The 12974-nt window shown below is 40.0% G+C and overlaps 4 protein-coding genes across 4 annotated transcripts; 3 read left to right on the top strand and 1 right to left on the bottom strand.

Annotated features, from left to right (window-relative positions):
- The first annotated feature begins 293 nt into the window (after positions 1-293).
- LOC101292487 (probable beta-1,4-xylosyltransferase IRX10L-like) lies at positions 294-2959 on the top strand. Its single transcript, XM_004293721.1, has 3 exons — positions 294-1173; positions 1264-1629; positions 2291-2959. Exons 1-3 carry the CDS (start codon positions 364-366, stop codon positions 2477-2479), a joined length of 1365 nt encoding a protein of 454 aa, XP_004293769.1. The 5' UTR covers positions 294-363; the 3' UTR covers positions 2480-2959.
- Positions 2960-7168: 4209 nt separating this feature from the next.
- On the bottom strand, positions 7169-9310 carry LOC101292193 (14 kDa zinc-binding protein-like). The gene is made up of 6 exons (XM_004293720.1): positions 9263-9310; positions 9068-9160; positions 8182-8268; positions 7789-7936; positions 7483-7600; positions 7169-7384 (listed from the first exon to the last, which is right to left on the bottom strand). The coding sequence occupies exons 1-6, from the start codon at positions 9292-9294 to the stop codon at positions 7317-7319; spliced, it is 546 nt and encodes a 181-aa protein (XP_004293768.1). The 5' UTR covers positions 9295-9310; the 3' UTR covers positions 7169-7316.
- A 147-nt stretch (positions 9311-9457) lies between these two features.
- LOC101291900 (sulfiredoxin, chloroplastic/mitochondrial-like) lies at positions 9458-11405 on the top strand. Its single transcript, XM_004293719.1, has 5 exons — positions 9458-9608; positions 9692-9861; positions 10687-10720; positions 10885-10978; positions 11062-11405. The coding sequence occupies exons 1-5, from the start codon at positions 9536-9538 to the stop codon at positions 11075-11077; spliced, it is 387 nt and encodes a 128-aa protein (XP_004293767.1). The 5' UTR covers positions 9458-9535; the 3' UTR covers positions 11078-11405.
- A 399-nt stretch (positions 11406-11804) lies between these two features.
- Positions 11805-12134, top strand: LOC101303404 (60S acidic ribosomal protein P2-4-like). The gene has a single exon (XM_004295446.1). It carries the CDS (start codon positions 11805-11807, stop codon positions 12132-12134), a length of 330 nt encoding a protein of 109 aa, XP_004295494.1.
- Positions 12135-12974: the final 840 nt, after the last annotated feature.

Here is a 12974-nt window from a genome sequence, read left to right as displayed (position 1 = left end):
AAAAGTCAAAACAAATATCCAACATCATACACTTCAATTCTGTCACCATTACCTATCCTATCAAAATGATGTTACATTTTGTGTCACGCGAAAGCTAATTAATTAATTAATCAAACTCTATAGTCTATAGTTAATACAAAAATCTTAACAAACAAAAATAAAAGGACAAAAAGTGCGTCTCAAGTCTCTACACCCAACAGCGCACGTTAGCAATAGTGCGCCACCACAACCCCCAGAAAACAAAGAAACGAAGCAAAAATGAGCACGACTGAGCTGCTCCGATTCAGCAAAAAGCCCAAAGCGTCGTTGCCGTCATCACCCGACGACCACCGCCACTCTCTAAACCCGACCCGATTCCTCTCCATGGCCCGCAACAAATCCTCCCTCATCAAACAAACCCTCGCCGCCATCGTCTTCGTCATCGTCCTCTACGCCTTCCTCAACACCTTCCTCTCCCCCGCCGCCGTCTCCCCCGCCCTCCCCTCCTTCTCCACCATCTCCGACGCCGTCGTCCCCGACCTCATCGCCCTCCCCTCCTCCGCCGTCGCTCCCGCCGCCGTCAAGGTCTACCTCCACGACCTCCCAACGCGCTTCACCTACGGCATCATCGAGCAGCACTCGCTCGCCCGCGGCGGCCGCCCCGCCGACGACGTGTCGTCGCTCAAGTACCCCGGCCACCAGCACATGGGGGAGTGGTACCTATTCAAGGACCTCCTCAAACCCGAGTCCGACCGGGTCGGGTCGCCGGTGGCTAGGGTTTTGGATCCGGATGAGGCGGACCTGTTCTACGTGCCGTTCTTCTCCTCGTTAAGCTTGATCGTCAACACGAACCGCCAGGCCGCCGGATCGGGGGAGCGGCCGGGGTACAGCGACGAGGAGAATCAGGAGGCGCTGGTGGAGTGGCTGGAGGCGCAGGAGTACTGGAAGAGGAACAATGGACGCGATCATGTGATCATGGCCTCTGATCCAAATGCTCTGTATAAAATTCTTGATCTTGTCAAAAATGCAGTCCTGCTTGTTTGTGATTTCGGCCGGCTGAAACCGGACCAAGGCTCGCTGGTGAAGGATGTAATTGTGCCGTATTCGCACCGCATTAATACTTATACAGGAGATATCAGTGTCGAAAATCGCAACACCTTGTTGTTCTTCATGGGGAATCGGTTCCGTAAAGAGGTACATTGTCTAATTCCTGTTGCGTTTTTCGATAATGTTTAGTTTTGAGGACAATGTGAGTCGAATATGTGTGTAATGTGCATTTTGTAGGGAGGAAAGATCCGAAATTTGCTGTTCCAGTTGCTTGAGAATGAGGAGGATGTGATAGTGAAACACGGGACTCAGTCCAGGGAGAGTCGACGGGCTGCTACACATGGGATGCATACGTCGAAGTTCTGTTTGAATCCTGCTGGTGATACTCCATCAGCTTGCCGGCTTTTTGACTCTATAGTTAGCTTGTGTGTTCCTGTGATAATCAGTGATAGCATTGAGCTGCCGTTTGAAGATGTTGTAGACTACAGGAAGATAGCTATATTTGTTGAATCCAATACGGCTTTGAGGCCGGGATTCCTGGTCTCGATGCTAAGGGAAATCACCAGTGAGAGAATCCTTGAGTATCAGAAAGAGCTGAACGAGGTTAGTACTGATTGCTCTGTATTTTGCGGTTTAGTTTTCCGTTTCTTGCTGTTGATTGTCAAATTTCTTTCCACAGCTATATCTGCTATTGCTTCTTTTGTTGTTTTCCATAGTTTTGCATACAATGTTAATAATTTAGTTTCTCTTTGACCGGTGTGGAAAAAGGAAAGAAAGTGGTGAAATAAAACTAACAAAAGAAAGTTTGGTGAAACGTTTTGTTCTTTTGTTTGTACGGAAGGATAAGAAAAGGATTAAGATCATATTTAAGCATCTGAGATCCGAGTCCTGAAGTTTGGAATTCGGTGTCTTTGTGTGCGTACATAAGCTTCTTCGAAGATTTGTAAATTTCTATTGAGCTGACAGATTTCAATTTAAGTGCATAAAGAAAACATTGATGAGTGATTGTAAGGATCAAACTGTTACTTGAATGAACAATAGACGTCTTTTTTGCAAAACAAATTGAAAACTCCCATATATTTACCCAGTAATAGAATGAAGTGGATCTTATTTCATTTTGCCCAAGTACACTATGTTTTCTATAATTGTATCATTCCATGCTTGGATGTGCTCATCCTTGCAATATAACCTGGGTTTGCATCAGTTTAATAGTGGATAGGTAACTTCTGTTCCAAACTTTAATATGTATAAACCCTTGATTCAGGTGAAGCATTATTTTCAATATGGAGTACCAAATGGATCAGTGAATGAAATATGGCGCCAGGTAGCACAGAAGCTTCCTTTTATCAAGTTGTCGATCAACCGTGACAAACGCCTTGTCAAGAGGGATTTGAAGGTGCCAGACTGCTCTTGTGTCTGCTCGAACCAGACTGGGATTATAACCAGCTTATGATGCCATTTTTGCCGTTAACATTCTTTTTAATCAGAGATTCAGAGTGCTCTGTCTATTCTTAGGAGCGTCATATATAGATCCGAAAGCCATGGATCGAGTATTTGCATTGGAGGACTCTGTTCTCCATCTGGGAAGCTAATCTGTTATAAGCTGCAGAAACAGATCTATGCTCACTAAGAAGTTATCAGTTCTTCCACAGATGGGTTTTCTAATCGGCCAAAGGGGTAATCGAATATGCAGACAGGGCTATACTGTAGATACTGTTGTTTTACTTACCTGGTCATGAGGAAGCTTAGCAGTTGGAATATTAAATTACTACATGTAACTCATTTGTATATTGGTTAGAGAATAAACATCAGATATATGATTTTTTTTGTCTCCACTGTCGTAAATGATTGAATTCCCTCAACATGGTTATCCTGTTGGTTAGTCTCTACCACTGTCGTGATATACACTTCTGATTTGATTGGTAAAAAGAATGCAACTGAATCCAAGCTCACATAAGCCTGTATCCTTTGGACATTCATATAGGAACAGATAATGGAGTTTGCCTAGAAATGAATCGGCATCAAATCGCATCTCATATTCTCATGTCATCGGAAAATTGATCGATAAATAAGATCAGGGGAGAAGTTGGAATTTGAATTGTCCGAATTACACCGGATAGTTGCCGTGGCTGTGGCAGAATGTAAAAGGTGCCATGTAGTAATCAGAGGAACCTTGTTGTAGTACGTACTTAATAACCAGAGCAATTAACCAGACTTTTGTTGTATCCAACTTTAGATGAACAATAAAAGCAATTCATAGACATATTGTAACAATTTCATAGTAACGAAACATCTTTAATAACAAACAAGAAATTTCTAATTATACCAAGAAAAGAAAGATACAACCTAATATATAACACCTTGATCAGACCGAAGGCATTTTTACCAAATAACCCTAAGACCTCGTTTGTTTCATGGAAAGTAAGCATCAGGAAAGAAAAGTTGTTCATTTTCAGTGTTTGGGAAAGCATAAGGAAATGAAACACTTTCTTGATTGATGGGAAAATATGGGAGAAAGTGGTTCCTTCCAAAATCCTAAGTAATCACTTTTCTTTCTTCTTTCTCTGCATTTATTACTCACAACACAATTTCTTATCATATTGAATCTCAACTTTTTAACAACTTTTCAATAGATTTTCCTGGTGTTACCAAACATCGGAATAGAAAGTTCTTATAAAATTTCATTCATCTTCTCTTTCCTTTCCCATGAGAAAGAGGAAGAAACTATTTTCCCTTCCGCGAACCAAACGAGGCCTAAAAGCTAGTAAAGTAGTTTGAAACTGGATTTGCACTTTGTATCCTCAAATCCGTTAACAGCATCAGCACCAGTGATCAAAGGAACCTTCAAGTTACATTTGAACTCGGTCTCCGATTGCCAGCCCTCCATTGCAGCATTCGGCCCCACCCAATAATGGATACCCGAAATATATATCTTGATAACTATGTCATCATAAAGGCCATCCTTACTTGCTCCGCAAGCCTGGAATTCACCCTCCTCTTCTTCTCCTTTGAATGTCAGTGCTGTAAACCTAGCCTTTTGCTCTGAGAATAGCCCAAAGGGGAGGACCTCCGCCGTGCCGATAGGCTTGTGCAGGTTGTTGTTGCAGAAAGCAACGAGTTTGATGTCCTTGTTGTAGGTTTCGTAGATGAAGCTAGGGTTCCGGATGGTGATGTTTAGGGCAAGATGGTAGCGGTAGTGGGTGGTGTTAGGAGGGGTGAGGGAGGCATCGGTTACATGAATGGAAGGGTGAGCCGGTGTAATATAAAGGTAACACGAGACTAGTGCCAAGCAACACAAGAACCACAGAACAGTGCCACGGCCGATTCATTAGAGGGTAATCGAGTAAAATGCTAATCAGGATGGCACTTGCTAGCCCCAAAAGTGAAGTTTGTCCCGTTCATGGCCTTCGGCCCCTCCTTGTAGCCCTAAAGTACGGTGGTGTCAAAATGTGTTGTGTTTTCCTTGGTATAAGGGGTTGAATCCTGCCGTAACGATCAAATTCCTCTAGTTTTTGTACGAAGCCAAGAGTTTGATGTTCTTGTTGTAGATGTCGTAATAGTTGTTGGGATTTCGAAGGGAAATGTTCAGGAAAAGATTGTTGGAGGGAGGCATTAGTTACTTGAGTTGAATGTCATGGAGATGGGTAGCTAGGGATGCAGAAGATAACTGCATCGAGGACAAGAGAGGCGACCAAATTAAAGATGACTGTGGATCTAGCCATCCATGGTTGAGAAGAACAGAATATGCAAAACATTAAGGGCTACTAGTATGAGATGAGTACTGAGGCCATTAACACTTCACAATGGAATTATCATGGCTCGGTATTGTTAATCTCTTGCTGCTCTACCAGAAATCTTAAACCCCTTTAATATACACTTCTGATATTATTGGAATCAGGAATGCAAGTGAATCCAATCTCACATAAGACTGTATCCTTGGACAGTCATATAGGAAATATAATGGATTTGCCTAGTAATGAATCGGCATGAATGGAAACTATTAGGAAGTAATCATCAAATCGCATCTCATATGGCATCGATCAGAAAATTTATCGATAAATTAGATCAGAGGACAAGTTGGAATCCGAATTGTCGGAATTGCACCGGATAGTTGCCGTGGCTGCATGTGGCAGAATGTAAAAAAGTGCCAAGTAGTAATCAGAGGAACCTTGTTGTAGTACTTCATAGTCATATTGTAACAATTTGATAGGAACTGAATACCTTCAAAAACAAAACTTATACAAAGAAAATTCTACCATGCTTCGGAGCATCATACGGAAACTAAACATGAAATTTATAATTCTAACCGGAAGAAAGATACAAGTACAACCTAAAAACACCTTGATCAGGCATTTTCATCAAAATCTAAAATTAAAACAACCCTAAAAGCTAGTAAAATAGTTTGAAACTGGATTTGCACTTTGTATCCTCAAATCCATTAACAGCATCAGCACCAGTGAATATCAAAGGAACCTTCAAGTTACATTTGAACTCGCTCTCCGATTGCCAGGCATCCTTTGCACTCAGCCCCGCCGTATAGTAGATATCCGAAATATATATCTTGATAACTATGTCATCGTAATGGCGACCATCGATATCGATACTTTCTCCGCAAGCCTGGAAGTCATCCTCCTCTTCTTCTCCTTTGAACGTCAGTGCTGTAAAACTATCTTTCTCATGTGTCTTTTGCCCAAAGGGGAGGACCTCCGCTGTGCCGATCGGCTTGTGCAGGTTGTTGTTGCAGAAAGCAACGAGTTTGATGTTCTTGTTGTAGTTTTTGTAGAAGACGCTAGGGTTCCGGATGGTGATGTTTAAGGCAAGATGGTAGTGGTGGTGGGTGGTGTTAGGAGGGGTGAGGGAGGCATCGGTTACATGAATGGAAGGGTGAGCGGGTGTACCGAGGACACACAAGAGTACTACTCCTACGATGAAAACCAAGACCCCGACAACAAAACAAGAGATGATACAGCAGGATTCTCCGTCGTCGTCGGCCATGGTTGAGACCAATCTATGCTTCTTATTTTCAGAGAGGGACGACCTGGTGTTGGCTAAGTGTTGGGGTACCCGTGGTACGTGGTCTTATGAAGAGAAGAAAGCTTGTATATATTTTTTATGAGAAGAGGAAGGCTTGTATATATAGAAAGAATAAGAGTGCTGCTTTACTAATCGATTTGGGAGAGTAAGATTTCCTCTTCCCTACGAGGAAAAGATTTGGTGTTAGGAAACCAATTTAGTTTCCTAATCGGGTTTGGGAGAGTGTTTGCAAGTCTAATAGGAAAAATTTTGGTTTCCTATAACCAATTGATGGATTACAACTACCATGGGGTACATACCCCTCAAATTACGCTTCCAATAATGCATATGTTTTGTATCTCTCTAATTATCCTCACATTTAATTAAATTCAAAGAAAAAAAGAACAAATCAAAAGGTTTGGATCTTATTATCTCAGTGCATGTTTTAACTAACGAACTTTTCTACTATACATATATGTATAGCATATATCAAGCCGTGAGCCGTCCGATCGTCTTGAATTTTGAATTGTTAAATGATCGGACGGCTCACGGCTTGATGTATGTCATATAAATGTGTACAGCAGGATTAGCAGCCGAACCCTTAACTAACTCACTGTTAACCATACAGTAGAGGGTAATCGAGTAAGATGCAAATCAAGATGGCACTTGCTAGTCCCAAAAAGTGATGTTAGTCCATCGTGGCCTCCGGATCCGGTGGCCCTGAAGTACGGTGGTGTCAAATGTGTTGTATCAAATTCGTTTGGTTTTTCTAAGAAGCCAAGAGTTTGATGTTCTTGTTATAGATGTCGTAAGTTGGGATTTGGAAGGGAAATGTTTAGGAAAAAGATTGTTGGTGTTGAGGGAGGCATTAGTTACTTGAGTTGATGGGTAGGGATGCAGAAGATGACTGCATCGAGGACGAGGAACTGAGAAAGGCGACTAAAAGATGACCGTGAGCAGAACTGTGGATCTAGCCCTGGTTGAGAAGAACAGAATATGCAAAACATTAAGGGCCCTATTATGAGATGAGTACTGAGGCCATTAACACATTAAAATGGAATCATGCCTCGTAACGCAAATCCTTTCAAAATGGGTGTGCTAATGAACGGGCAATAATAACAGAACGAAACAATCTTTCCAATAAAGTAACATTTTGTCTTAAGAAACAATACCCAAACGGCCAAACTAAGTAAAAGCTAACACATGTATCTCTTCTAGCCTTAGGAGTCCTCGTATAGTGAAGAATAAGAGTACCCTTACAGTCCAGGTTTGCATATTCAACCAGGTGGCCATTTCATCTGTCTCCCACCGAGGAGATGCAAGTGGAGATGATAAACAGATTGACCTGGATGAAGAGAGAACCAAATGATTGACCTCAACAAATTAAGGTAATCATTTCAAAAATGTGAAGGCACAGACAAACATTATACAACGATGACTTACATCCCTCTGGACCATTGTTGATAACCACACGAAACCCGTCGAGAATACCTTCTTTCTCAGCAACTTTTTTTGCAGCATACAGAAGTTGACCCAATATTTCCACATGCCTAGATTCAGCCTGCAATGACAGAATGCATATATCAAAAGGAAGGCCTTTTATCTACTGCAGCCTGATATACATAATGTATACGATGACAATTGAATTTCCTCAACAAATCCTAATATAGAAATGGGTTTGGTCTTGTTGAATAAAGGATTAATAATGTAAGAACAAGCACGTCAGGTCAAAAAATGTCCAGAAGTTACCTTTGCCAGCTCTGTTAACCCATCCCTATTCTTTGGGATGATTACAACATGCACAGGAGCCTGCGGGTTGATATCCCGAAATGCCAAGACCTTATCATCCTCGTATACAATGCTTGATGGGATTTCCTTTGCTATAATCTTGTCAAATCTGAATATAGGGGAAATATTATTTACATTTCTATCTAATCTTCTGTAAGTAGTCCTAAAGTTAACTATAGAAAAATTATTCTTGTTTTCTCTCTCTGGATACTTTCCTCAAATAAGAACCAGCACCAAGTTTTCAATGTTTTAATTCATCAAAATTTAACAGTTAAATAGCATATTCTGAACTGAAAACTATGCCCTGATATTGAAAGTGAGATCAAACCAGTTTTAATATGGGAAGGACAATACATTGTTGGAGCTCCACTGTCGGCATTAGCTGCAGCTACCTTGGCAGCAGCCTCTTCATTGCTTGTAGCACTAACACGACACAGGGACCTAAGAACCACATGTAACTCATGATCACATGGCAGGAAGCTTCAAAATTATTGAAATTAGACTTAATTGAAGCAACTAAAAGGCATTTCAAACAAACATCACAAGAAAAAGAAGTATTATTGAGAATATTTTTCAGAAACAGCCTAACAGATCACCAACTTGACCACCTGACTATCATCCTTTGTACACTGCACTAGACTAGTTGAATAAACACCCTCTCATATCCACAAACTAACTGTGACTTGGATCTTAAGCAGCATATAAATCAGATAGAAAACTGATGAGGATGTGATTTTTTTTTTTTTAACAGGTATGAGAATGTGATTAAGGAGACTTTCTCCTTCAGGCAGTGAGCACCGACAAAAGAAGCTCAGGAAGGTCGCTGATTATAGCATTCTATTTTTACAATAGAACTACCACTAGGCCAAAGGACACCACTTAGCTTTACATTGTGAAAATTGACAAAAACTATCCAAGAAATAAATCACATTGATAGGTTGCTGCATTTGCTAGAACAGAAAATTCGAACATGCAAAATCCCCCTAGAAGAACAAGGTCCATAATTCTTGTAAAGCCAACATTTCACTAATGTCCCATACTACTTCAACACTATCTACACTGACAAAAGGTTTGTAGCAAGGTCATTATCCCTCATCCTAAATATCAAGATAATTCAGCAAATACCCAAATGTTGTATGGGTCTCTACTAAACCCAAACACAAATAAATTTCAGAAATTTCAATCTGCCTAATGAAATCAAAAACTCAATTGTAAGAAAAAGCACAGAGAGAGTGTTTACCTTTGAGATTGAAGGGGAAGAAGGAAAGCTTTGAAATTGGGGTTGGAGGCTTTCACAGCCACAAAAGCTCTCACTGTTGTTGCTGCACAGTTCCTGTTCCCAATTCAAACCAAACCCAAAACCCAAAACATTCACATACAAGAGTAACAGAAACAGAGTCAATGAAATCAATGAGATAAAACAGTGAGAGAGTACCTCAAGAGAGACAAGGAGGTAACTGCAGCCATTGGGAACAAAAAAGGAACAGTCCTTTTAGTATTGAAACTCAGCTATTTAAAAAGGGTCCAGAGGTTTTATACTGTGCAGTCCGCACACACTAGCTTGCATGTAGAACAGTCAAAAGAAATGGGTCATATAGGAAAAAAGTCTTCACCTTTATATTTTGAAGCCAATAATTTAGTAACCATCACAATTCCATTTATCTGGAAGATACAAATAGACAAGAGTGTCAGGCCTAGAACAATCAAAATGGCCAATTTTGTTCTGCAAGTACCAAACAGCTTGAGGAGCTTCACTGTTTCAGCTTCTGCTTCATCTAATGGTGAAACAAATTTGATGGGTCAGCTTTATTTGGTAGTGTTTTGTGATAAAGATGAGATCTTTGATCAGAATTTTGTGTTTCAGGGTCTCCTCCTTTGAGTTCTAGTGGAAGTAGTGGTGGGGGTGGGGGTCCTGTGATATTGGAGCTTCCTGTTGATAAGATAAGGAGGCCTTTGATGAGAACCAGAGCTAATGATCCAGTCAAGGTTCAAGAACTAATGGATAGCATAAGTGAAATTGGCCTCCAAGTACCTGTAAGTATTGGTAAATGGTAACAACCCCAATTTGTAATTTTCTCTATTGGGTTATGTTCTGGTTGATCATCCTTCTCATATAGGATTCGTTGTGTTTTTGTGGGTATTGGTGTCTGATGATAATGAATGCTTTACTTGACAAGGCAGTGACATTTATGCACTCATAGCCTGAAAAATTCAATTTACAAAAAGGGAAAATGTCAGACTTCGTTTGATGTACTTGTGCTTTTAAGTTGGGACATCATCATCAGATATCAGCTTCATGTAATTTGTAATGTAATGCTAACAAAGAGGAAATAGATTTTATAGTTCAATAATTAGGAAGGAAATTGAAAATCTCCCACCTTAGTTCTTTTCGGGAAAGCATTTAACAGTTTAGTTGGTGTTCAAGGGACTCGATCGGAGTATGAAAAAAGTATCAATAAATGAAAATGAGGTTAGAATGTTAACAGTTAACATGGGGAGAGTGCAATTATCCAGTACACCTCACACTGTTTCTTGCGGTGTTCAATTCAACAAGAAAGTGGCTCATGAATAAGATGGCTTATTAGTTATTACTCACACTCAAGATGGTTTTGAACCATTGTTCCATACTCTAAGTTGAGGAGGATGAATGTTGTTGTCTGAAACTGAAATAGGAAAATCTGGTGTGCATACTAGGATGGTAGACCAAAAACAAAAGATAGGATCTCTCATGCACTTATGGAGCTTTGAACTTTGATAGCATGCTAGGGTCTGTTAAGTTAAGAGGGTTTTGCTTTTCAAGCAGATAGTTTGTGCTAGATGTTCCTAAATCATTTTTGTGTGATTATCTGTTCCATGCAGATTGATGTGCTTGAGGTCGATGGAGTTTATTACGGTATGAGCTTATCATTATTCTCATAAAGAGTTCAATATTGTTTATATTGCTTCCTTACAAACCAAAGATGAAACTTTAAAATGAAAGACAAAGATGCAGATGATAGCTGCAAGTGGGTCTAAAAAAAAGGATAGTAGCTCAGTAATCTGTCATGTTTTTTGTAGGTTTCTCTGGCTGTCATCGCTATGAAGCTCACCAGCGTCTTGGGCTCCCAACAATACGTTGCAAAATTCGACGTGGGACGAAAGAAACTCTCCGGTACCTTTGCCTATTTTAGTATTCTTGTTTAGCTTTACTGGTTTCTCCTGTAAGAGTTTATAACCGTCTTATTCAACTTGCAGGCATCACCTCCGCTGAATTTGTAGTGGCTGATGTTTCATAGTTAATTCACAGCTTGAACAAGATCAGCTTCCTACCTCTTCAATTGTATTGCAAGTAATTGTAGGGCATTTATTATCATATATGCCCCTTCTGTACAGAGTTGTTATTCTGTACAGAGATCTATGTCACTGTGTGAATATGTGGGAGCTGCTCTTATTCAATACATAAATGATAAATGTTGGATAACATGGATAAGTATTCTAATATGACAACGGACCAACGGTCTCTTGGCATTAGGACAGTACCCAAAAAGTAAAAATATGATAAAAGAGAAAATGAAAGAGAAAGCTGCATTTCTTCTGATATATAGCTCGATCATGACAATTGTACATCCTTGTGAAATAGTGCACAAGTTCTATGCCCGCCTTATTCAATTTCTTTTTGTGTACTACCGTTCTTCACAAAAACCTTCATAAAACGAAAGAAATATGGTAATAATTCATTCTTCTGTGTTCTTTTAGTCCAGACACAACAATTTTAGAAATTTCCCTGATTTTGATTTTGGCGACTCTTTATTTAGTTACCTAGTTGGTCTAGGTTTGGTTTTCCTAGCAATAATAAGTTTATATCAAGGATTCCCTCCTCTTCTAAGCCTACAAGGAAAAGGATTTGCCTGATATATAGCACTAAATAAAGCACGTCTCCTTGGTTCTAATTCACAATTCAAGTACTCCATAAACCAAAAGGCCAAAAGTTAGACAAGATGAAGGTGATTGCTGCTTACTTGCTCGCTCGATTGGGAGGGAACACCGATCCTTCTGCCGATGACCTGAAGAGAATTTGCGGAGCAGTTGGAGCTGAGATTGATGGAGACAGACTTGAGTTGTTCTTCTCCCAAGTCGATGGAAAAAATATCGATGAGCTAGTTGCATCCGGAAAAGAGAAGTTGGCACTTGTGCCTTCCAGCGATGACACTAGTGCTGCAGCTCCTCCTGCTGTTGTTGAGGAGACTAAGGAAGAGAAGGTTGAAGAAGAAGAAGAAGAAGAGGACGACTTTGATGGACCTTTCAGCCTCTTCGGCCCTGACAACTAAAACATATTTCCTCTCGTAGTTTTGTTATTCCTTTATGTTACAGAATTTAGGATAGTGCTAGCATATCGATCTCCTTCATTTGTAATTCGAGTAATTAACTATCAAAATAAATACCAAAGATTGTAGAAATCTATGTTGTACTTTTCTTTTGGTTACCTCCATTGTATAACCTCGTTAGAAATTATAATATCAAGTATTCAAGTTTTCTCTTTTGGCTTGTTTAGAATTCCATATGTATTGGGTGAATAGTAGTGTCGTTCATATCCTTAAGAAAAGCTTCTTGGTAGATCATGCTTCAAACGGTTATGGTGACTACATTGTACACAGAGTGTCTTTGCATTGAGCTAGCTTCCCTCATGTAGATTATTATTTTTTTCGAAAGTATGACTCTTGCCTCTACTCTCCGCTGCAATCTCAATACTTTTCTTATTTTGTGAGACATTGTAGCTTATACTAGGAGAGTGCGCTAGAGAACAAGTATAGCAACTGGTTGTCTGTATATTTTTCAAGTCATGAACTAGTCAGGATAGGGGTGCTTCAAATACGGAAAGTATTTCTTTTTTCAGACTTTTATTAGCCAACTTAATCTTGTGCTTGGCAATACTTTTCCTTGTGATTTTATCTGTTCTGATTTCCTTTCAGTGTTGGGTTTTGTGATTCCTACTTCGAGAAGGCTATCTGCAACATGCAGCCAATACTGATACAGATGTTAATAAATGTTAAAGAGTTATTGTTGGTGATTGAATTTTCAATTTTTCGCTCAGCGTCTCTCTGTGCTTCCTCTGTTTTAGGGAGCATGTACTTCGTTGGAGTCAACATCCTCACCAACTTGAGGATGAA

This window comes from Fragaria vesca, linkage group LG3 (genome assembly GCF_000184155.1).
Source record: "Fragaria vesca subsp. vesca linkage group LG3, FraVesHawaii_1.0, whole genome shotgun sequence".
Lineage (NCBI taxonomy): Eukaryota > Viridiplantae > Streptophyta > Magnoliopsida > Rosales > Rosaceae > Fragaria > Fragaria vesca.
This window is presented reverse-complemented; position numbering and strand designations above follow the sequence as displayed.